This window comes from Diadema antillarum, unplaced genomic scaffold (genome assembly GCF_040938485.1).
Source record: "Diadema antillarum isolate AM-2024a unplaced genomic scaffold, OU_Dant_1.0 seq00003210_RagTag, whole genome shotgun sequence".
Classification (NCBI taxonomy): Eukaryota; Metazoa; Echinodermata; class Echinoidea; order Diadematoida; family Diadematidae; genus Diadema; species Diadema antillarum.
This window is the reverse complement of record NW_027273795.1, coordinates 68330-92732: the sequence shown is the minus strand read 5'-3', so window position 1 is coordinate 92732 and position 24403 is coordinate 68330. Positions and strand designations below refer to the sequence as shown.

The 24403-nt window shown below is 38.5% G+C and overlaps 1 protein-coding gene across 1 annotated transcript; it reads right to left on the bottom strand.

Annotated features, from left to right (window-relative positions):
• On the bottom strand, positions 1–24403 carry LOC139715242 (uncharacterized). The gene is made up of 6 exons (XM_071626827.1): positions 24295–24403; positions 18588–18692; positions 16770–16978; positions 2178–2336; positions 1350–1532; positions 1–33 (listed from the first exon to the last, which is right to left on the bottom strand). Exons 1-6 carry the CDS (start codon positions 24401–24403, stop codon positions 1–3), a joined length of 798 nt encoding a protein of 265 aa, XP_071482928.1.

Below are 24403 nucleotides of genomic sequence, written 5' to 3'. Positions count from 1 at the left end.
TTAACTCGTTGACACCAGATCATACAGCAATCCCTGCGGTAGAAACCAGTCGAAAACAAACAAACAAACAAACATAAACTCTCTAATGTCAGTGGTAGAGAGATGTGTGTTGACTCAATATGTACTGTCCACTCTGCTGAAAAAAAAAGAAGAACAGTGTCCCCCTCTGTGAAATTCAATGTGAAACACAGCTGAATTTGAGCGTTTGAACAATGTCAACACACTCTGAATCATCAATTCACAGTGTGAAACAGAAACTAGTATGTGAACTCTCTGTGATAAACTATACCACAGCATGAAATCATCTACACATTGTTAAATTCGAGCGTTTTCACGCAGTCGACTACAGTATGTGAACACATGCACTGTGAACAAGGTGAACACAGTGTGAGAAACCATGCTTTTCCAGCAGCGGCAGACGTTCTATATCAATAACAATTACTATAATAACACGATCATTGCCGATAGCCGCTGTATACATTGTTAATGATTATAATGATGTCTGTGTTTATAACATACCATTTTACTGAGTGACTAGCCATATATCCGGTAAATTCGTCATGCGTTTGTAATCACTAGAACAGCATGGGGAAAAAATGGCAAAAAATTGTTTTATATAATTATTTAAACGGATGTTTAACTTTTTGTTCATGACTCAACAGCATGATAGGAATTAAATGTGCATGCGGCAAATATCCAAACCGGCTACGACTCGTATACAGGTTAATGAATACGTTTCACAGTGATACTTTATACACACAGTTCTTTTCCGACAGACATCATTGTATCTTGATCTCACCATACTTTAATCCGCTGCTTCCGAGGTACGATACTTAAATACCGACAAGAGTTTAAGTCATGTCAGAGCATGTAGTCAGCGAATTATAGGCTCCACAACCTGCAATGTCACCGGTGCCTCCAATGACAACATTCACATCAGACGATATATTTCTTTGTTGTGAACTGGTGGATGCGGATGGACCAGCGATTTCTGACCTTCAGTCATCATTCTATTAGCCTTTGATCGTACTCGACAAACCAAAAGTGAATGAAAGTCTTGATTACAACACTCATCTTTCTAGGTTAGCTTTCTGATTGACTTCAACGCGAACAATGACCTATGGTCATCACAATGCGAACGGGATTTTCAGTGAAGACCTCAGGCAGGAGGAAGTCTGCAGTAAAGAAAAAGTCAAGATAATTATTTCAGAATATTTCTTTGCTCAAATGCTATAATAGTAAGCTTGAGCATGAAGCGCGTAGCCCTTTAAACTTGATCTTTGTTCCTTGGTAAGAGAACTAACAGTTATCAAAATTTATTGACTGGCTAAAGAAATTTCAGCTGTTACCTGTAAGAAATACTGAATGGAGATAAGTCCGCAGTGATGGATTGTGGGAAGGTTCTTCCTGGAAAATGCCATGGTAACCGTGACTTTGTTTTCGCTGTTCGTATGCAGTCGGATGTCATCGCAGCAGCTGATGGTATGGAACTTCTCGTAGACTTTATTCCTTCCGATTCTATACTGTATCCGCTTCATAACAGTGGGGAAGAACGATTATGTGAGACGTATGAAAGATAAGAGAATATTTTGAATTATGTCATCTCTCCTGTTTTCGTCTGGATGACAACCGGGCAGACACTATTACCACACGCATTAAAAAGGTTTTGATAAGTTGTGGAGCATGAAAAATACAGGAAAATGACCAAATGAACATTTTGATTAGTTTTCCTATCTAAACTGGAACTATCGCATGTACCATTTTGCTTGCAAAGAACAATATTTCCGGGTTAGCAGATTTATTTTGTGTCTAGATAATTATTTTGGCCCGAGTAGCAAAATTGTATTTTTGTTACATCTCCCGTTCACGCAAGCATAACATTTTTGTTTCACCGTGCGGTGCTTCTTATCAGCACTATCAGATGATTGTTCGTTTTACTGTAAAACTCGACTAAATAATAATTCACCCAAGGATTTGATTTGTAAGCAGACATTTTCTTCAGCAATGATATCTTGATCGCGGACACATTCAGAATCAATGAGACAAGTATTTGGATATTATATAAAAATCATGAAGAAACAAACTTATGTAATTATCACCATTGTTGTAATCATTATAACTGTTGCTACTGTCAGTTTATCATTCACTCGATTGTTGTCATTAGTACATTTTTGTACCTGGACCAAACGAAGTTGATCGAAAGCATTTAGGGATAGCGCCCTCTTTCGTCTCAGGGTAGCAGTGACGTAGACGACGGTAGCGTTGTCTGATTCACAATAAACGTGGATTGGCGTCACGGCACGTCGCATGAACGGAACTGGTGACCCGATTAGTGACTGGAAATGAGAGTGAAAGTTTCACGTCCACGGAGGAGGCCCACAGTTACGAGGTGACGTAACTACGTCACTTCGTAAACACGAAGTGTATGCTTTCATGACTGTTATCAGTGTTATGTTCCAAGTTGCTGCAATGTAATGTAGGTCTACTTGCATGCTTTTTTACAAGTTCGCTTTTTAGCAGCCCCTCAATTTTCTTTCCATTCTTTAGTTACTTTTCTATGTGATATATGTTGTATGAAATATACCGTCATTTTGAGGGTTGTAATACGATTCATGTAGGCCTATATTATTTGGAAATAAAAAAACAAGGTATAAATGGATGAATGTCGCCTTTTCGACACATCAGGTGCAATAGTCATTGTTCCTTAGGCTGTATAGTGACAGTTGTCAGGTAGTTGTCCAGATTTCGACTATACAACATATTTTGATCTATTTCTTAACCACCGTCTTAAGACATACACTTCCAAAAAGAAATCTTGACTCATATTACTTGCGTTTCACTTTTTAAACAATCACTTGCACTTTCCTCGTGGACTGATTTGCTGATGGTCTGGGAATGAGTAAAGTCATGCAGATGGACAACTTTCAGTCAGGCAGGAAATGCCATGCAGCGAGGAGGAGTCCATTTAGCGAACTTTTTTGAGTTCAATGGAGTCGAATGCACCGGGCTATGTTTTAAATACACAAACTAATTACCTGACTAGAGGCCATTCGGAAGCGCAGTGGATGATAGAACTATTTGTATGTTAATCACTTTCCCCTCTCGACAATTTCAGAACAAAAGGCGATGAGTGTAGGCGTGAGAGTAGAGTGTTGGTAAGACAAGGAAAGGTACAATTCTGTATCATCACATTGTATACATTCTATTCCAGCCGTCATTTCATGATCCCCCAGAAAGAAATAAATATGATACAAATGAAGTTATCCTGAACACTTAGTTGTAATTTAATGATGAGTGCATTTTACGTTCTAAAACAGGTTACCCTTCACTCCGAGACTATATTGGTTACCAATGGTTTAAAGCAAGGCATAATCTGTTCCTGCAAGCAGTCAGTTCATGTATTATGTGATAGCTATGACCTTCGTGTGGGACCACAACAACTGCAGTCTGATATACGTACGTCATAACCCATTTTTGTTTGTTCATTTGTTATATAAGGTTCTTTATCTACACGGATGTTCCTATGTTGCTCGTACAAGTGATGAATGGATACATGAATGCAAAGGGCAGGACTGATTTGGAAAAGTCAGGAGGAACACAAGAAAAATATTGACTGGGCAATAATTATGCGTACAAAATATTATGTCCTCCAGGGAGTTCATGAGATTCGGGTTGTATGTGGTCTGTTCAACGTCTGCAAAGACAAAAAAACAGTCTCTAGAATAATATCAATGTCTAAAAAAGTTTTGCGAAGTTTCAGACGTGGGAATTTCAGAGCTTTCTTTTTAAGTGTCGGAAGAGTTCGGAAAAGACAGGATTGAACATTCAAGGCCAAACATGACAGGTAATCGCCCTTTTTGTGGAAGTCAATCGATTTTCCTTGACCTTTTGTCTGAAAATAGCAAACGCCATCAACATCGCAAATGGCATATCAAAAACAAGCCGCCCCAAGCGTCGTTTCAAGGAATAAGCCAGTTCGGAGATAGCTCTAATGTGCACATGGGTACAAATGACCTTTCACTTTTCTCAGTTGCCCCAGGCACTTTACTCAATTCAAAGTGACATGATGCAGCAGCTTGCCCAACATAGCAATTTATGGAATTTGTATTCTAACAAAGAATGAACCTGTGTAGATGAAGTGACCAGAATAGTTGTCAATCAACACTTTGGGAAGCATCCATTTCATTGTGCCGTTTTGAATGGTGACACGACATTTGCTCCTGCGACAATTGCTCCGGTCTTATTTTCTCTAAGGACTTAGGGTTAGGGTTAGGGTTGTGATAGGGTTTTAGGTTTGGTTTGATGTGAGAATTAGGATTAGGGTTAGGGTTATGTTTATGGGTTAAATTTACGTTTGGCTTAGCATGCAGATATAGCATGGGAGTAATTGTCGCAGGAACAAATGTCATGGAGCCGTTTTGAATATATTAACAAACTTTTTTCTGTTCACATTGCCAAATACCAGGCTTGCTGTCAGGTGGATGTACTGGCAGGCACCATTTATATGGATTACATGAATAATCATAACATTACAAATGCTTATCTCAGTGAAATTAAAAACCAACCTGTCTCTGGGTACAAATGACCTTTTTCTGCTCATGCTCACACTGGAACCCCGAACTGGCTTATTGACCTGTTACGTCCATTCATTCTGGAATCAGCATGCGCCGTGTACCATGCATTTGTGTGTGAAATTTGCATATGTGTGTGTCACCTATACGTCCAGTTCATTAACATAAGTTACGTTCAGACAAGCTTGTAGGTAAGTATGGGGTGCCAAGTGATCCCTGCTGGAAAGGACACAGTGTCCCACAGTGTGAGAACCACACAGTGTGAACTTTCTTCACACTGTTAAATTCGAGCGTTTTAACAGTGTGAACACAATGTGAGTCGTCAAATCACAGTATGAAACAAAGCACTGTTACTATGTGAACACTCTGTGAAAACCACATCGCAGTGTGAAATCATATTCACACTGTTAAATTTGAGCGTTTTCACATAGTCAAATATACGAACACACTGGGAACACACTGTTGGACACTGTGTTCTTTCCAGTGGGGTTGCGTGGTCTCTTTCGTCACAATATGACAATTTCGTCACGAAATGCTATTTCGTCGACAACTGACAAAGTCAATTTCGTTATCTACGACCTTATCCTCCCATAAGTTAAAGATCACCGTCTGTACGTAACTAGCAGTTGCTGCATTACGTTGTTTCCTAAAGAGGCCCCGCTACCGAGGACAGATCCATCGTACTTAAAAATGAATTCGCGAAAATGAAATAATGAAATAAAAATATTTTCACATGATTTCATTAGAAGCGTTTGCTCGCTGTTTTTTGTGTTGGTTTGCTTGTTTTATTTTATTTTGATGATGTTAGTTTCATCACCAACATGCTTAGGTTTAGAGAGAGAGAGAGAAAGAGAAAGAGAAAGAGAGTAAGAGAGGATTTCTAGTGAACATATCAATAATTATGTTAAGATTTAGATTTAACATTCATGGAAATCGTAATAATTTATTATGATTTTAATGAACCCTTTAGGCATAATGACGTGCAGCAAACAATAAAAGTAAGATGAATAATTGATGGGTCAACAAATACGAGAATAAAACGTAAATAGATAACTGATTTGATTGCTAATGGATACATGAATTATTACATGAAGAGAAAAAAATTAATAAGTTGATGAATAATCGACAGCAAAGATGTACTGTCCAGAAGGTCATTCTAATGTCAGAAACCGGGCAGTAGGATGTGGCTTAAAATTCGCTGTTGACAGCCTAAAAAGCTATAGTCCCTTGCACCATCAAAATTTCCAATCTAACATTGACAATGATTATTCTTCCCCACAAACTGAGCTATCATTTTACTTGCATTTATCCCCACATCAACAGGCGTCAAAAAATGCCATTGCTGCGTTCCATCGCCCTCCATTTCCTGCTCGGAAACATGCTCCACTGAAACCGACTGTCAGCCGGATGTTAAAGTCCAAACTCATGCAAAAAGATCTGTCCCTCTTATACCGGGTTTAAAAACAAATTAAACAAAAAAGCAAACAAGTGAATTCATGATTGTTATACATAGTTCGTAGGGCTAAGTCGAGGGTCTGTTGCAAGACTCATTGGGTATGCGTGTTGGCACACGCGATTTAGGATAAAACTTCACACATATTTCCAGAGAAATTAGCATAATAATCATTTCATTTACTGTTGATACGGTACTATCAAATTCTTAATGACTTTTCAGATCACTAGGAGCTGTGAGAAACAAAGTAAGTGGTCGTATTATTATATATGCATGCGCTAAAGAACCATTATATCTAAATTTTATTTTCACCTTGCTCTATCAAACAAGACACGGTTAGTGTCGATAGAATTTCGCCGAAATCGGAAGTATGGACATGAAGAGGTCAGTGGGCACTTTCAATCCACTGACCTAACAGATAACATAGAAAAAGAGATTGCTACTCTTATGGTATGGGTAGTAGTCCCAGATATTACAATTGCATCTGGCAGCACCCAATATTGTGGACACGCCATAAGATTGCGGGGAAATTCTAATATTAACCTGTCAAGATCTCACGTATGTAAAGGGCACGGGTGTTTAGCGAGAAAATGAACATGACAATCTAAGTTGGAAAAAAATGACAGGTTGTACTTATCTCACGACAATGGCTGATCAATGCGTCTAATTCTCTTGTTATATAATTATTGTAAGGACGATCAAACTTTGTATTATAATTATTGTGAGAATTAGAGGTAGAAGAGACTCTATCAAAGATTAAAAGTAGCCAAATTTCAGGTTTCATTTTTACTTCAAGACCCGGAAACAATATGAACGAACACGTGGGTCTTTTTTTCGCTACTTGCGTGCCAAGAATATTGGTAGATGAAATGGTATGAACGAATCAAAGCACTTATATTTCCTGAGAACTCAGGTGATTATGTTCAGTGTAATGATATTCCGTTGACCTTTTCCTTTTTCAAACTCAAATCATGAAGTTGTGTCACTGTTTTGGAGGGGATAAATAATGTTGTAGATTGATGACCTGAGACTATAAAGGACCTCGCACTTACGCCAACAATGGTAAATTAGACTCTTCTACCTTAACGGCACTGGATGGCTAGCACCTTAGCTTTTAAAGCAAATTAAAGGGATTCTAACAATACTTTTAAAATCTTAGTGGTACTTTAGCTTTGGAAGTTTGTTCTCACAAGCTGGTTTATGTTATTGCTACCTAGTCTGCGTATCTTTAGATATGCGGAAACCAGCAAGGTTTTCCAAACATGGCTTCTACTTACACACTGACGATGCGTGATGAACTCTGATAAGTCAAAGCACGGCAAATAGGCTTTTTGCTGTCAGTCAACACTAATGCAGTCTAATTCATACCGAAACATCTATTTTGGTCATTCTTAGTGAAGGACATCAGTTTTCCGACGTCGTTTTCAAGTTTGTAGGTCACTTTCAGTCTTCCTCAGGCTCCATGACAACCAACAAGGTATGGACACGTCAGAACAACTCACCTCAAGGTCGACATCAAAATTGTCATCTGAATAGCCAATGCATGAGTAAGCCGCTCCACAACTTTCTTTCTTTTTTTGTCTCCCCCAGTCCTTTGATTCCCTAACTTTATGTTAGTTCCTTTGAGATGAAATACAGAGCGTATAAAAAAATAATCCAAATTTGGAGAGCTACTATTACATAATTGTCATCCATGGAGAGCGCAGTGTTAATTGTGAGGAAAGGGGAACTCTTCTTCTTTCCATTGATGCCAAATTATCCTGGCAAATGTCATGCATGACTGAGCACATGAAATTTAAAGACAACAATAACAAATTGCACTTTTCCAAGTTTGAGCTTTATTTTGAAGGAACAATGAATGTCCCACTGAATGATGAGATCTGTCAATGAAAGTGGTCAAATCAATAGGTCAGCCTGCACGACTGCAGGTTTGTGTTTTTAGATTTTTTTTTCTAAACTTTTATGGTCCATATCCTTCAACATTGATAACTTGGTCACTCTCACAAAGGCTAACCCATTATCCATTTTACTCTCTTCATATTCAGGACATAATTTGTCGCTGCAAGCTATGTGATAAACATGGACTGTGTGGGTTGGCTTTTATGTGAGTGACCATGCTATCGGACTGGAGGCTATGTTAAAAGTTATGGACCATAAAATGTTCAAATGAAACCCAAACACAAAACCGAAACACAAACCTGCAGTCGTGCAAGCTGACCTATTTTATTTTTTTCATTAACAGATCTCGTCCATTCAGTAAGAGACATTCATTGTTCCTTCATGTGACACTCACACTTAGAAAAAGTGCAACTTGTCATTATTGTTTTAAAGTTCATATGCTCAGTCACGCATGACATTAGTCAAGTCATAATTAGGTATCACTGGAAAGAAGAAAAGTTATCCAACTAACGTTGGAGAGCGCAACGTTGGTTGTGAGAAAAAAGAATTGTTCTTCTTTCCTCACAACTAATGTTGCGCTCTCCATAGCTGACAATGATGAAATAGTAGCCCTCCAAAGTTGGATTCCTCCATTTTTTTTTTTTGATACGCTCTGTGTACCTACTGCCTCTTGTTCCAACATGACCTGACTGCTATCATGTTTTGATATGATGATGAGTGGTCACCATTTGTTACCAAAAGTTCATCCGTTTTCCTTCGAGACCGCCTTGACGACGCTGTGCAGTTACGCTGGATATTACCAGTAGAGAAGTCCTACACACGCACAGTGACTCACCTGCCTACTGACCTCGGGTTAGGGCGGACTCACACTGTGCGATTTTTACTGCGATTTACCCTTTGCGATGTCGCACGACGAGAAATCGCACAGTGTGAGGATGTCTGCGATACGACAACCGGCGATTTGGGGATATCGCAGGGATCGCAGCCCCATCGCAGAACTTTGAACATGTTCAAAATTCTGCGACAATCGCTTGCGACGATGATCGAAAACTTTCAGTGAAGCAAGGTGGTAGAAGAAGTACTAATCAAGATTTGGCTGGATATGCTTCCTTTATTCCACAATTGCTTACTGATCTATCTCAACATGATGACGAAGATGAGATGGGGAGGGTGTTTTACAACGACTTAGAGTGCAATCGTGAGTAATTCTACCATGAATATGGGCTTCTCGCGTCCATTGCAGCCGTTTTGTCCATACGTAGTCCCATGTATAGAGTTTGAACGAGGGCAGATTAAACAGTCTGTGGGTTGGTTAAAATTTTGTTTGCGTACCGCCAGACCGGTACTGTATGCATAGCCTTGGACTAACTTGTTAAGTGTTAGATCTAATGTTTAAATTATACTAAGCCTAGGCCCTACTGAGTATGCTATAAACTAGACCCATATCTAGCTAGGCCTAAATACGTGTGTGGGCCTAGAAGTGGTTCTAGGCCTAGTCTGCCCTAGATCTATGTACTGTACGTGTTCCAGTCGAATTTTATAAATTAAATCGACATAAAGTTTTACACGTTTTATAAACTATTAGGCTAGGCCCCTGGTCTGGACAGGCCCTAGCGTTAGATCTAAGTCTAGACCATAATGGCTTAGTATTGCACTGCTACTGGATCGACTGACGTGGACGTGAATTAACACTAACAGTAACAGTAGGGTGTCTGATCGCGCACTGCTAACCCTCGACCAAAACGCGCCCCTATCTCATAACACGCAAGTCCCATTTAGGCCATAGAATGCAATGGAGCCGCGCGCCTACGCCGTTTTGACCCAGCATTTTTGAGCAAAATTTCGCCTTTATTGCCAAATCCCCAGACCATGCCATTAACGAATCCTAACAAATTTGGTATCATATGAAAGAGGAAGTTTTTCTCCATATCCTATCAGAACGGCGGTACATGAATCCGACGATAAATTGATGTAAAAATCGATAGAAGCACATCTATCCCCATATCTCAGCGTCTGCTTCGGTATTTGTAACAGTAAACACATAACGTTTGGGCCTAACGTTAGACGTGGTTTCTGTCTAACGACATAACGTTGAAAAACAGTAACCAACAGTTAGAGATCTAGTCTAGTCTAGAGGCTTCAAATGTGAAACATTCTTCCTGCCCTGCACACACGACCATACTATCATTACTAACACACAGTTACAAAACGGTGGAGTACAGTTAATTCTGAGTACCGGTAGACCTCTATACCGACGGAAACAGAACAGAAACAGAAACAGATCCAGATATTTTTTTACACGTTGATAGGAAAGGATATTGATAATTGAAAGTCTAGCCCATCAAGATGTAACTGATATTATTAGTGATAAGATCTCTAGAAATCTACATTTTCTTATTAAAGTCTTATATAGATCATTCACTAAACTAGTCTGTCTAGACCCTATAAAGCACTAGATCTAACAGTTAATTAGTCTAGCACTAGCAGTCGTAGCATGCACTAAACGTTAGCACTACTCGCAGTCAGCAGGCTTCTTCTTAGTTTTAGACCCGTTCTACAACATTAAACGATAGTGATGTTAGTCCCTACGGTGATCTAACGTATTAGGGTACTAACGTTAGATGGATCTAATTTTTTTTTTTTTTTTTTTTTTTTTGCCAAAATGTGCTCATGGATTTCAAAATCATACGGTAGGCCTACTCTGGTTAAGCTAGTGATGGCTACAGAAATACAGTGTCGATTATTACTTAGGCCTAGGCACCTACTGGATCTAGATTGTCAGTAGCTGTGCTAGCCTTTCCTGCCCTTGGCTGTGGTCTAACGCTAGAACCGTAGGCTTAGACCTATTTTGTATTAAACGTTAGAGGAATTAGAACTCTAACCATTGGAGTTAGACCTACACTGTAATTGAGATCCATTGCTATAGTTACAAGCAGTATGAATCCAGATCCTAGACAAAAAATAAACAAACTGTTCCCACACTTTTTTTAAGAGTAGACGTAGTGTCTAGTCTCATGGAAATTACCTAAGCCAGGAGTATAGCACTCTAGATTTTTAACAATAAGGCCTAAGTGGAGCTGAGGTAACTTAGATTGATCAGTTGTTCTTGGAGATTTGTACAGAAATTGTAGTCTAGAAACACACACACACACAAAACAAATGCAATGCATTGAAGTGACCCTCTCTACATGTAGGTTACTAGGTGATTAACATTTTATCCATGTTTGTTCGAGTTTTTATGTGATGATCGATCATGCACTCCAAACTGAAAGTTGTTACTGTATGAGGCTGTAACATGTTCATGCTCAGGTCTGCAGACTAGTGCTACAAAGTATTTGATTATCCGGCAGTGCGTCATTTGTTAATCTGTGTCGATAATAAACACAGCCTTGTCGTTGCTGCCTCAGCAAGTCACAAACGTGCTGTGCACAGCACTTGGTAAGGCTATATAGTATACAGTACAGTACCGGTGTACATGTCATACCGTACTCTCTGTTAACTTTAATTGCCCTTTAATTTCATAACAAAGTATATCAAAATGAACTCTCAGTCTGAAATCATCAAAGACCCTGCCCCAATCTGTAGGGTGTACAAACTGTACTTGCAGTTTGATTGCAGAATGTAAAACATCATTCAAGGGCAATCATGAATTATCCAAAATTGCAGACTGTAGGAAACAATGCTGTGTGCGTCATGTGTTACACATGTATGTATATTGACATACTTGTACTAAACGTACACTATATTTAATGCATAGTGTAATTTAGTTAAGCTTTCGAGCCCTTAGACCTTAGTAAATGACTGAAATAATTATGATTATGATATATGAATTTATGAAGCACTTATGTACAGGCCTGTCCAATGATCAACAATGATGAATAGTTGAATAAATTTGTTTATCACTATATGTGTTTGTTAACTCTAGATTCATTCCCAAATGTTGTCCTTTTTACCCAAATGGTAAATTTAGAGTCTACTGTAATTATCATAAATGCCTGAAAATAGTTGTCCCTTTGTGTCACCCTAAACAGGTCTGAATAAAAATGAAATCTCTAAGGAATTCATACTGGAGGCTTGTCTCAATGTTGAAAAGGAAGAGCAGAAAAGGAGCAGCTGGCAACTGGTTGTCCTGCAGAAGTACATGAATCCCTCTCTTACCTGCAATTTCTAAGGACAAACATGCCATGAGGATACCTAACCAATTTTGGAGACTGAGGTATAGTATATATGTTAGAAGATAAAATAAACACTTTTTCATATTTTCCAAAATGTTTATGTGACTGCATGTGTGAATAAATCAGTTTCTTTTTCTTTTTATGGTGGCTTGACAATTAAAAAAAACACATTAAGTTGAGAGCAAGAAAGATATTATTTCAAAAAGTGTAATTTAATTGTCTTTTACAGTATTTTGAAGAAAATGAAAATTTCATTCATGCTACCCTAAAAGTGATGAATAGTTTATTCATAGAACTTCAAATACAGTCATTGTAAGCAATTTCTAGAAATAAATGAAAACATCATTTCTTTGAAAGAATGAATCCATTGTAAGACATAGGGGGAATGCATACCTCTTCATCATTCTAATTCAATACAATATGTTATCATGTTTGTGTGTTTTTTTTCTTTTTCTTTTTCTCCTATTTACTAGGAATTACAAGATGATAAAGACTCTACCAGCAAGGCGTCAAAGGCTGAAATGCTACACATAAGGAGCAGGAGAAGGAGAAGCAGGACCTGTCAAAGCAAAACCTAAGAAGATAAGGAGGAGTCAAGAAGCAATGGAAACCAACATTTTATCAGCAGTAGGTACCCTGCTGATGCACTAATGGAAAATCTTTGCTTTACCTCTAAAATAGAGAGAGAAAGGAAAACAAAAACATGCTTGTTGTTGTTTTTTTCCTCTCTCTCTACAGACAAGTGCAACATATTTATGTATTTGGGGTGTATCTGAAAATCCCAAATTTGATTTACATACTTCAAAGAACATTGTTGAGTAGACTTTATTCAAAGAATTATCATCCAGGGATACTTCTTTTTGTCAGGGCGTTCAGATCTATGATCACTGTCGAAAGGATTATTCAGGCGTAAGTTCTCTAAGTATAAAATAAAAACATGCCACATTGTTCTTTTACTTTTTCAAGAAAATAAAATTCCACAGTCAATTCCATGGTCGAGGAACTTCATAAAAACTCAACTGGATAACTCAACTGTGGTTGTCAGTTGCTAATGTGTGTAGTTCAAGTGCTGTAAACACTGTAAGCAAATGGGCGGAAAGTTGGAGGCATCCTAAACTACAAACATTTGCTTCACAGGGAACCTTATGCATTTTTGTAACAATTAATATTTCCCCTATTTTCTCCCTTTTGCTCTCTTTTTTGTGTTTGTTTAGCCCTTGTCATGTAGTTCACCTCAACACTTACACCTGTAACTGCAAGATCGGTGTTGGATGACATTGCTGTCTCTCTGGGACTTACTGGAAACAAAATGTGACTTTTCAAAGCAGGAAAGTGGTAGCTACTACAGCAGGCAGTCGTGAAGGTGGAACTTGAAGAAACTGACATATTGACTTGTTTCTTTCATTTATGTTGGACCAGTGAAAGTTTCCATGAACTTTACATGCATTTGATGTTAACTTACAATGGTTTGATTTCTGTTTTCCCACCAACTACAAACACAGCTACTCTCGAAAAACTCAAATTTACGTGCAATCACCGTGAGTCATTTTTTTTTTCTGAAATACCATCAAACAGCTGAAGAATTTCAATGTGCAAGGTTTTGTCATGATTTTAAGGCGATTATGCACTGTTACTCCAACAATGCACTTTCCCTTTCTCTTTAAAATGTATCCTGCAACTTTAAATCATGTACAACAAATGTACCATGTTTTGTTTGTATCACTGGAAAACTGGAGAGGGAAAAATTCCACAAGCTTTTGTTTGATTTGTGAGGGCCATTACAATGTTCAGAGACAATAGCAACACTCTTTCCACTACTGTTTAGAAATGTATGTTTTGTGCAACTTTACATTAAACTCAACATGTGGGCCAACCATTGTTTTAATGGCTCGAAAACTGGGGGAGAAAGCTGTTCTTAAAGCCGTTACATAACTTTGAGGGCAATTAGTGCTGTTACCATGGCAACACACTTTGCAGTGAGCTGAACATGTAAGCAAAACTTCTTTTGAATCGATGGAAAACTTCAGAAGTTCAAGAGATGTTTTACCTTGAAGTTGTATATGACTTGCACTGTTGCAAAAGTGGTAGCGACATGACATCATATTTCTTCGTCACTCACAGGACTGCACAGAGTAAAAACACCTTAGGCCTTTGTGGAAGTAAGAGCTTATTGCAAGTTGTCTAATATTAGTTTAACTTGACCATTGAACAACTTAGTTTTGTAAACTTATTAATCACCCTAATAATGCCAGTCTACATCAACAAGGCTTTTAATAATCATTGCACAATGATGGAATTGCACAGTGTGTTTTCATCGCCCTTGTCTAAGCGTATTGAAATGTGAGTCTGACAATGATACATGTATTGCCAGAAATGTTTGAGCTAGAAAAATGGAGAATGGCACATGTATCATTGCAATAAGTTGTACTACATGTGTATAGCTGCAAACAAGAAATCATGTTACTGTGCAATTCTGAATTTAGAGCAATGTGAATGCAGCAGTCAGCGTTCTGAGATAGCTATTTTTTTTCCTATGCAGTCGTATATATGCTACCGTATAAGTGCTGCATGGTATTTTAATCATACATATTTTAATTGCTGATCTCCCCCCTCTGCAAAAAATTATGTTTGTTTGTTTGCTTGTTTTCTATCATACCTCTATCTGTATCGATGGATAGCATTTATTACTGGACTCAACATCTGAGAGTTTGAGTCAGCAAATTGTTATAGTTGTATTTGCTACATTGTAGGCTACAATTTGCCACTTACCCTTATCAGTCAAAGCAATTCAATGTTCATTCATTTGTATCTTCCTGATTTATTGGTAACACAATTGTATATTTCTAACTTATAAGTCAATTCTGGAAAGTGTAACCAAAATTACATGTACTCTAGCCTTGAACCTTGTATTTTTTTTTCTTCTGCACATTTTAACCAGCACATCTTCTTCTTGTAAAGAATGCCTAAGGTAGGCACCAACACAATCTGGGATTGACAGAAAATGGACAATGTTGAAGATGAGATCTCCTGTAATGATATTACATTTTTAAGGTATACAGTTGACAAGGTTCACACACAGTTGGAATTTCAATTCAAATGACTGCTTTGCCACAGTATTTTGCAGTGTATGCAGTGTCTGATTAATCTGGATTAGGACCAGTAGCACATTTAGTGCATCTCAAAGCACCCCTTCGGATGCTGGTATGATCATTTCAATTTGGCATTTTTCAAAATACACTGTATGTTTACAGTAAGTGTTTATGTACCTTTGTACACAAACTCTAACTGTAAACATTGCTTGTAGAGTATGTTAGATTGCAGCAATTTCCTCTCTGAGGTTTGTTTGTTTGTTTTTGCAACATTTTTTGGGAAATTGTAGTGGCATAGGTAGTTGTCTCATGCAAATTGTAATGGTAACTCGTTGAGCTGAACTTATTGTAGATGTTCAAGTTGACTGAATTTATTCATTGTTTATGTGGAAAAGAAATGGAAGTTGATGTTTTTTTGTCACTTTGTGTGATACTTTTAAGAACTGTGACTTCCATACTGCAGTATGTATATATGAATTGTACAGCACAATTATGATATTGCTTTTCCTACTAGTTTTGCATTTTTTTTTTGCATTTTTTGGACAGTACAATTGTATTGAACTAATTGAAGCATACAGCTGTCGTCATGATATAGAAAGACAAATCGACAACTTGAACTGCTTTGTACCATCTTATCTTTTTCTTTTTTGATGATGGAAATAAACTATTGAATTGACTTTAATTGTGATCAATGTGTCTATATTTAAGATCTAATATAATGACTTGAATATATCATTATCTTTATTCTTGTCACGTTTTTATTTGTGAATCAATATATATTGTAAATAAGTGTGATTCCCTTACATCTGGATGGTAATTACATACCGTACACAAAACAAGAGTGAATTTTTCAAGGGCCAACCAGAAAAATATGTCAGCACAATACCTTATGTGTTTGAGAAACCACAATGCTAGAATTCCACTATCAAAGCCTTAGAAAAGCACTCAGAGAATACAGACCTCCACCAAGCAGTACTTTTTCACCCTTACTGTGATTTCTGCCCATTGTAATAATTACATAAATATGCGTAATATGCTGTAAATGACTATTTCCAATGATCAAGAATCCTACAACCACGTAACCCCCCCCCCCCTCCCCCCCCCAAAAAGGGGGGGGGGGGGACTTTGATCCAGGCAGTGATCCAAATTAATACCAAAATATGGCATTTCTTTTTTCTATCATTATTAACTTTATTTCTTAGAATATACAGTGTTATTCGATTCATATCTAGTAATTTCTGTAGTTACTTTAGAATAAAAAAAAAGCAAGCTTGAACATACATGTACTTTTCAAACCAACGTCGCCAAAAAACAAAACAAAACAAAACAAAACAAAACAAAACAAAACAGTCACGAGTGACTTCATTCATGGTGACCGTTCTTTATGATGAACAGGTGCCGTAATGTACGATGTACGCATGCGCACGGTGTAAATCGTAGGCCACAAATCGCACAGTGTGCGGTATACATCGCAGCACCTGCGACAGAGTGCAACAGGCTGCGATATCGCACATTGTCGCAGCGCAGCGCATCGCAGTAAAAATCGCACAGTGTGAGTCCGCCCTTACGCACTCGCACTTGCGTCTTCCACTATGCGCACTGGTCGTGACGTCACGAGCTCATGCTTTCCTCTGAGTCTCATCCTGAGGATGACGTCATAGCGAATGCAACCATCTCCGTTTGGACTCTTGAACGTTGGCGGGAAGTGGCCCTCCGGAACGTCGATCTCAAAGTATTTGACCCGAAGGTCACGTGAGTACAGCTTTCTGTCCGATTCTGGTGACGCATGATCTACATAAAACGCATAGCATATGTTTTGGGTTTGCAGAAAAAAAGGAAATCATAACAATGACGCATATATAACACGATAACACCATTACCTACCTTTCAGGGACATACTGCAATAGGGGGGGGGGGGGGGGTTGACAGTCCCAAATGTCATTTGCACATAAAGCCAAGTAAAGTGATACGCTATATTAAAGCCAAGTAAAGTGATACATTATAATTACTGTGCTTGAAGTAAAGGATACAATTTTTCTTTAAACTGACATTCGCATTACGACACGCTCGAAAACAAAATTCATTAGGTCCTACTTATCTTTATTCTTAATTTCGGGTATACTGACTTCTTTTTCCATGCGTAGAACCTGTATAAGGATGTCTCCTCCAAACCAAAGATGGAATATTACATCTATTGTCATAATCTCTTACATTGCCTTCTGGAGAAAGCAGTCCTTTAAATCCTTGTTGTAAAAAAAAATACCAAATCAAAACAACAACAACAACAAAGAAAACTTATCCGATCCGATTAAGAGGAGAATTCAGCCTTTTATTTTTGTAATTTAGCTAAGCTGGGCATCGCGGTGATTTTTTAAAAGAATAAGCCAACTGCCTGGCTGCTTGATTTGTTGTTGAACGGATTCCTTTGTTTTATTTTGTTTTGTTTTGTTGTTTGTTTTTTATTGTCCACTCATCCAACACGACCACAATAACCTACTATACGCCGCAAAGATAAGAGATAACACCGACCATGTCGAGTCCCGATATGACATCATCATCTTCTGCAAACCGTCTGAACCGATACAGAAATTAACTCGCGCTCTTTTTTGTTAAAGTCAAATTCTGCGGAATGATTTTCAAAATGACCTTGCATTTTACATAAATTTCGTTTTCATGCACAATTTTCACTTTGATGTACATCAATAACGGACAAAAACAACCTGTATATTCAACTGAGAGAGAAGCCGACGACAATTTATGATAACGATGATGATAATGACGATGATGACAATAATAATGAAGATAATGAGAAAGGAATTTTGGGGAAACGAACAATGAAGAGTGAAAACAGTTGTAGGAATGGTATACATACAGTGCGTAATGTTGAAAAAAAAATACTGTATCATAGGTGACAGCTATAATATTAGTGGTAGCAGAGTATACTATAGTAGTAGTGGATTTATGTAGTAAAGATGGAGGAGGAGAAGGAAGAGTAAAAGTAGTAACGACTGTGGTAATGATCACAGCAGGTGTAGTACAGTAGGTATAGTAGTAGAAGAAGCATTAATAGTATAAAGTCGTAGTAGAAATAGTGATGGTACTAGTAGAAGCAGTAGTAATTAATACTGCTACTACTAATACTACTTCTATTCTGCTACTTGCAATTCCGATTTTTTGATTAGTAACTCATAGTAGTATTGATAGTACTATTACTATAACGAGTACTAATGATACATTTAGAATTGTTGATAGCAACAAAAAAAAAGTTGAGTTATAGTGCTTGTTGTAAAAAGGAAAAAAAAAAGAGATTAAAATGGAGAAACGAGGGGACAACAAAAACTGAAGAATATTTCATAGCGAACATATAGATTTGTATAAATATCATCATTCATTCACTCACCAACGAGGCATTTCTTTACGCTGAGGTAACTTTCCGAGTCACGCTGTTTGGAGAACCATCCTTTGACTTCTACCTGACATTCTCCGACCAAACATATCGTCAGGTCTATTTTGATCAGAGCGAAAACACGGAGATGAAATGGGTGTTAATCCTGCGTGCAGTTTATATCGACGTTTTTTTTTTTCTTTAAATCTGTGATTCGAATATCGAAACTGTTCGTTTCCTACCCACATGATAGCAATATGAAGATGACCGCGATTTCCTCGTTCTTATCTCAATGTATCTCGGTATTATTTCCTAGTTTTGAAACTACTGCTGCGAACGACGCTCTATTCAGTCTACCCCCCCCCCCCCCCCCCCTTCATCAAAAGAGAAAAACATGGTAATATCAAGAGGTCAGATTACTAAGCGAAAAAAAAAAGACTGGTAAGTCAATATCAAGAGAAATGGTTATGGTATGACTATGAAAGATTTTGAACTCTTAAAATGTCCTTGTGGCTATCAAGAAATGTAGATCGAAAATTGTTAACAGCTAGTTTCTCGCATACACTAACACACACACACACATACACACACACACACGAGATATTATTCGACGGTTGATTTGTACTTCAAGAGGAGATATTTAATGAGTCAGCGATAAGGTCATAACTATATATGAGACTATATGTTCTGTATAATTCATCGGGGTTCTTTAGAAGGCTGAGTCCCATAGAGAGCTGCATTATACAACTGTATTGACGGATTTGTTCATTTCGCACCTACATAATCACCTGTGAATAGTATCGCACTTAAAATGAAATATTGAACGAGCTTGTAGTCTCTTGAGCTTTGATAACACTCTGGAGACATTAGATTATTCCCTTAAACGATACTAAACACAAATGCGTTTAAACAATACTCATTTCGTGTTATCGATGAACTGTCACATGGAACCACTCTCTCTGTAAGTTTTCTCCCAGTCCTCATAAACTTTATTTTGAAATATACATTAATTCAAAGAAACACTCATTTAAACATGGTATATATACTCCTAAGAAAGAATACAGCGTCCCACGGTGTTAAGCGCAATATGAAGTATACAGTGTAAACACATTGTGAACACAGTGTGAACTTCAAAACATTGTGAACACAGTGTGAAATCTCTTAACACTATTAATTGCGAACGTTTTAATATTGTGAACGCATTATGAATCATCAATTCACAGTGTGGATCATCAATTTGCAATGTCAAAACAAAACATCATAATGTGAACTCACTCTGAGAAACCACACCACAGTGTGAAATCATCTTCACACTTTTAAATTCGAGCGTTTTCACAAAGTCGAATACGTGGACACATTATTAACACACTGTGGGACGCTGTGTTCTTTACAGCAGGGACATACACAAACACACACACACACCATTATACATAATGACACTCACATTAGAACAGCTCTATTCTAATCAAAGTGATAATCAGACGAGTAGAGTCTTGCCAAGTGTACCTAGATATTTGAGCATGAAGATTAATAAGCCAGTTCGTAATTAGCTCATGTAGGCCTACACATTGGTACAATGACCTTTCTTTTTTTCTAGTTGGTTAGGCACTTCACCCGTTTTCAAAGTGGCATAATGCATAAGCTTGTCCGACGTAACAGTTCATGGAATTCATGTTCAAACAAAGAATGAACTTGCGTTTAGATCAGGTGATCAGAATACTCCATCAGTTGACGATTTAGCAGGCATCCATTTCATTGTTTTGTACTGAAGGCAATAACAGCCTATTTCCTTTTATATTGCGAAAATACCATTCTTGCTGTCAGGTGGATGTGCTGGCAAGCACCATCTAGATAAGGATCACATGAATAATCATCGCATCACAGATGCTTATCTCAGTGAATTTACAAACCAAAATGCCTGTTGGTACAAAGGACCTTTTTCTGCTTATGCGCAAAGTGGAATTACGAACTGGTCTATTCTCCCCTCCCAAAGACACTGTTTCTCATAACGATCAAAGAATTTGTCTTATAGCCAGATACTCTCTCTCTCCTTTCCTCCGTCTGTCTGTCTTTTCTGTCTGTCTGTCTCTCCGTCTCTCTCTCTCTCTGTCTCTTTCTCACTGCATGGTTTCGCGCTTTCATTCATATTTATGATTCATTGCTTTATGCAGGGAGGCACCTCCCTGCTTTATGTTAGCACCTTGTCTGCTTATGCCTGGACTGATTCAAGATAGAAAGTAATTAGTAGATAGAGAGAAACTAATTACTGCCATGTCATTGAGGCGATGAAATTTGGACAGCGCTATAGTATGTCGTGTCTCGTATAGGGCGTATATTGCTAAGCTTTCTGAAAAACTGACCCGCCGCATTATTACTTGGCGTCGCTTCATTACACGCCATGCTGTGCTGGCAAATCATGGCACAAAAACCATATACAATCATCTGTGTTTATTGTCGAATCTTTCATATTGATGATTGCTTTTCATTGCCACTGCTTTGTAAGTCTGAATCATTTGAACCTTTGCTTGTATATTCACATCTTACAATTTTGATTGCAGAACCTTCAACTGTCGCGAAATCCCTTTATAAACTAGCTGATCCTTAAATTGGCAAGACATAAGAGATCAAAGTCATTGATATGATCAATGATTAAAGTTCCTGATATACTCTCAAATTGGCAAAGGATTGGTAATATTTCCTGATGCTGTATAAACTAGATTAATTTGAGCAGTTCAGTCTATAATCTTTCTCCAAGAAAAGTTGTACAGTTAAATTTAGAGGTGCCAATTTAATGAATGCCAAGAGGACTTTTTTTTTCTATTTCTGCGGCAAGAAGCAGCTAGTAATTTTCAAAATGATAATCATCAACGACATGCACCCGCTATGTCAGGGTGAGAAATTGTCTCGCGAAAACTACAATTACGCTACAGTACTCTCATTTTCTTCACTATGACCCCATTAACAGTCGCTGACAGTGCGAGGCTCGGCCGCGGCCGAGCCCGCCTTCATTTCAGTGTAAACGCGCGAAAGGCCAAATGCGGGGGCAAAATTGGCCGCGCATTTGGCCACGCTCTGGAGTTGGTCTCGGCCTTTTCTCAGTGTAAACGCTAACTGGGCCAAATGCACGGCCAATTTTAGTCTGGCTTCCAACCCCTCTGCCGGTACTATTTCGTTATTCAGGATATTAACCCCCTCAACGTCGAAAACTAGTATAGTTTTAGGTGGTTTTGTCCTGCAAAGGATTTTTCCTTCGGCAAAGGCCTTTGCCCGAACGGCGACTTCGTCGCCACAGAATCCAGTCGGCAAAGGGTCTGAAAACCAGACTACAAGCAATTTGCGTTTGTTTACAAGCAGAGCGCCACTACGACAAAATATTGAAAGGTTTGATAAAAGCGCGGCCGAGCCCGGCAGTGTAAACGGACAAAATTGCGGGGCTCGGCCCGGCAATTTAGGCTGGGCTCGGCCGCGGCTCGGCCCAGCCCCGCACTGTAAACGGGGTCTATGTTTTATTTCTCCTTTTGATTACTACGTATGGGACTAAATTACAAAGTAACCATTGAAAATGCTGCACTGTTTACCTATTATGCCCTACAACTCACACTTAACACTGCATAAAAGTGATATGATAAAGTTCCAGTATGTATTTCATACTTTAATGAAAATAACATCCTGGGGATAGCCACCCAAAAAACACTCCACTACCAAATGTGTGTGCGTGCGTGCATCCGTGCGTAAGCTAACAAGGGTAGGGTAGTAGAGTGGTGCAAGTGGGTGGCTGTACCAAAAGGGACTTTTTCCCAAACCTAACCTCAAGCCCTACCCTCATCTGTCCCTATACAGAAGGGCTTACATTACTTTTAAGATCAGTCTTAATGGGCTACTCAGTTGGCTGTTTAGACACTCTCTGCCAGTGTTCGTGAAAAAAAAAGTTTCCTGTCCGTTTTCATTGCTCGAAGATCCCATATATAGTCCATGGGCCAGGCCAGATATTGGTACCATCTGAGGTGGCAAAACCTTTTTGGTGTCATTTTGTTTGTCGGGCATAGATATGCTTATTAAGCTATGATAGCATTTCCAAATGAGTAGCTTAGTCATAGTAAATGAATTTTTAACCAATTTGGTTTCGTTGTTATATCCCTATACTTCTGAATCGAAACTAACCGCTATACAAAGAAGAGCACTGTCTTCTGTATGTTCCATAGAGCTGTAAAATGCAGCTCTATGGTATGTTCACAGGTGTTCTATTGTAAACGCGGTGCGCTTAATCTTTATTCAAGGCAGCGAAGGGAATATCCAAAGGTTATGATGTCCACAGCGCTTAGTCTTTATTCTAGACGGCGAAGGGAATATTCAAAGCGTATGATACAGTGTATATCCTTTTATCTAAAAACAACAACAACAACAAAAGCAATTCCTCGTGAATTTTACCGTATCTTTCAATTATTTATCATTTTCCGGCGAAAACGCTACGGTGAAAACGCTGATACCACGCCAATGTCGCTTTATTTCCCTCCAACAATATAAGATATGCAAAAACAATGTACCGGTACACTACAATACATTATAATGAATGATATTGTAAATGAACAGAGTGATTTTTTTTTAACTGATGTATTTGTTGATAGGGTAGTATAAAAACAGTATAGATAATCCCTTTTATGAGGAACTTTAGATATGATAACGGTACATTGGTCTAGATAAAGACTAAGCGCACCGCGTGACAGCTGTGGACATCATAACCTTTTGGATATTCCCTTCGCTGCCTTGAATAAAAACTAAGCGCACCGCGTTTACAACAGAACACCTGTGGACATACAGAAGGCAGTGCTCTTCTTTGTATAGCGGTTTAGTTTCGATTCAGAAGTATAGGGATATAAAAACGAGACCAAATTGGTTAAAAATTCATTTATTATGACTAAGCTACTCATTTGGAAATGCTATCATAGCTTGATAAGCATATCTATGCCCGACAAACAAACTGACACCAAAAAGGTTGTGCCACCTCAGATGGTACCAACAACCCATTTTTCGGGTCTTGGCCCATGGACTAATAGGAGATTTCTTTCAAGAACGGATAAAAGGAATCGGCCATTAGCGGTAGTTGCAGTTTGTGTTGCTGGCAAACCTCATGCTGCCTCTTTTTCTTCTTCTCGGTCAGCTGGCCAGGCATTGGTTCATAATGTGTGTGACAGCCCTCGGAAAAATGGCTCTTTTTATGACAGCAAGCTTTTGCCTAATTGGGCTACTCGTATACTCCACATTAACAGCCACCTCGGGCTTACTCTCATGCTCATAGGTTATCGTCTCCTCAGAAAATGGTGTATCGATAAGAATATAGGCTCGCCGCGCGCTTCGCATCAAGAACATTTCTACCTCCGAATCTTTTGAAAATCAGAGAAGGGTCCTAATAGGGATCTTCACAAATCGTCAGCAATATCAAATACGTTTACAGGCGATTCCCGTATAACGAAGTCCTCGGAGCAGGCAATTTTCTTTCGTTATATCGAAATTTCGTGATAGCCGAACAGTAGAGTAATTACAAAGATATATAGACGATAATTTCCAGGACCTGAATTTGTATTTACTTCATTATAACGGGAATTTCGTTATAACTGTGCTAGTCTATTTGCAATGGGAGTCCACTGTATAGAATGAGATCCCCAATGAACACTATAGTAAAGTGATCGAAATCTTTCCGAAAGCACATAGAGTTTGAGCTCACCGTCGACGACTTCGCAGGCGCTCGACTGCAGAATGATCTCGCCGTTGACCACGTCACCTGGAACGTACGTTTCCCGTCCGGCTGTCAGGTTGAATCCGAATAGCTCCAT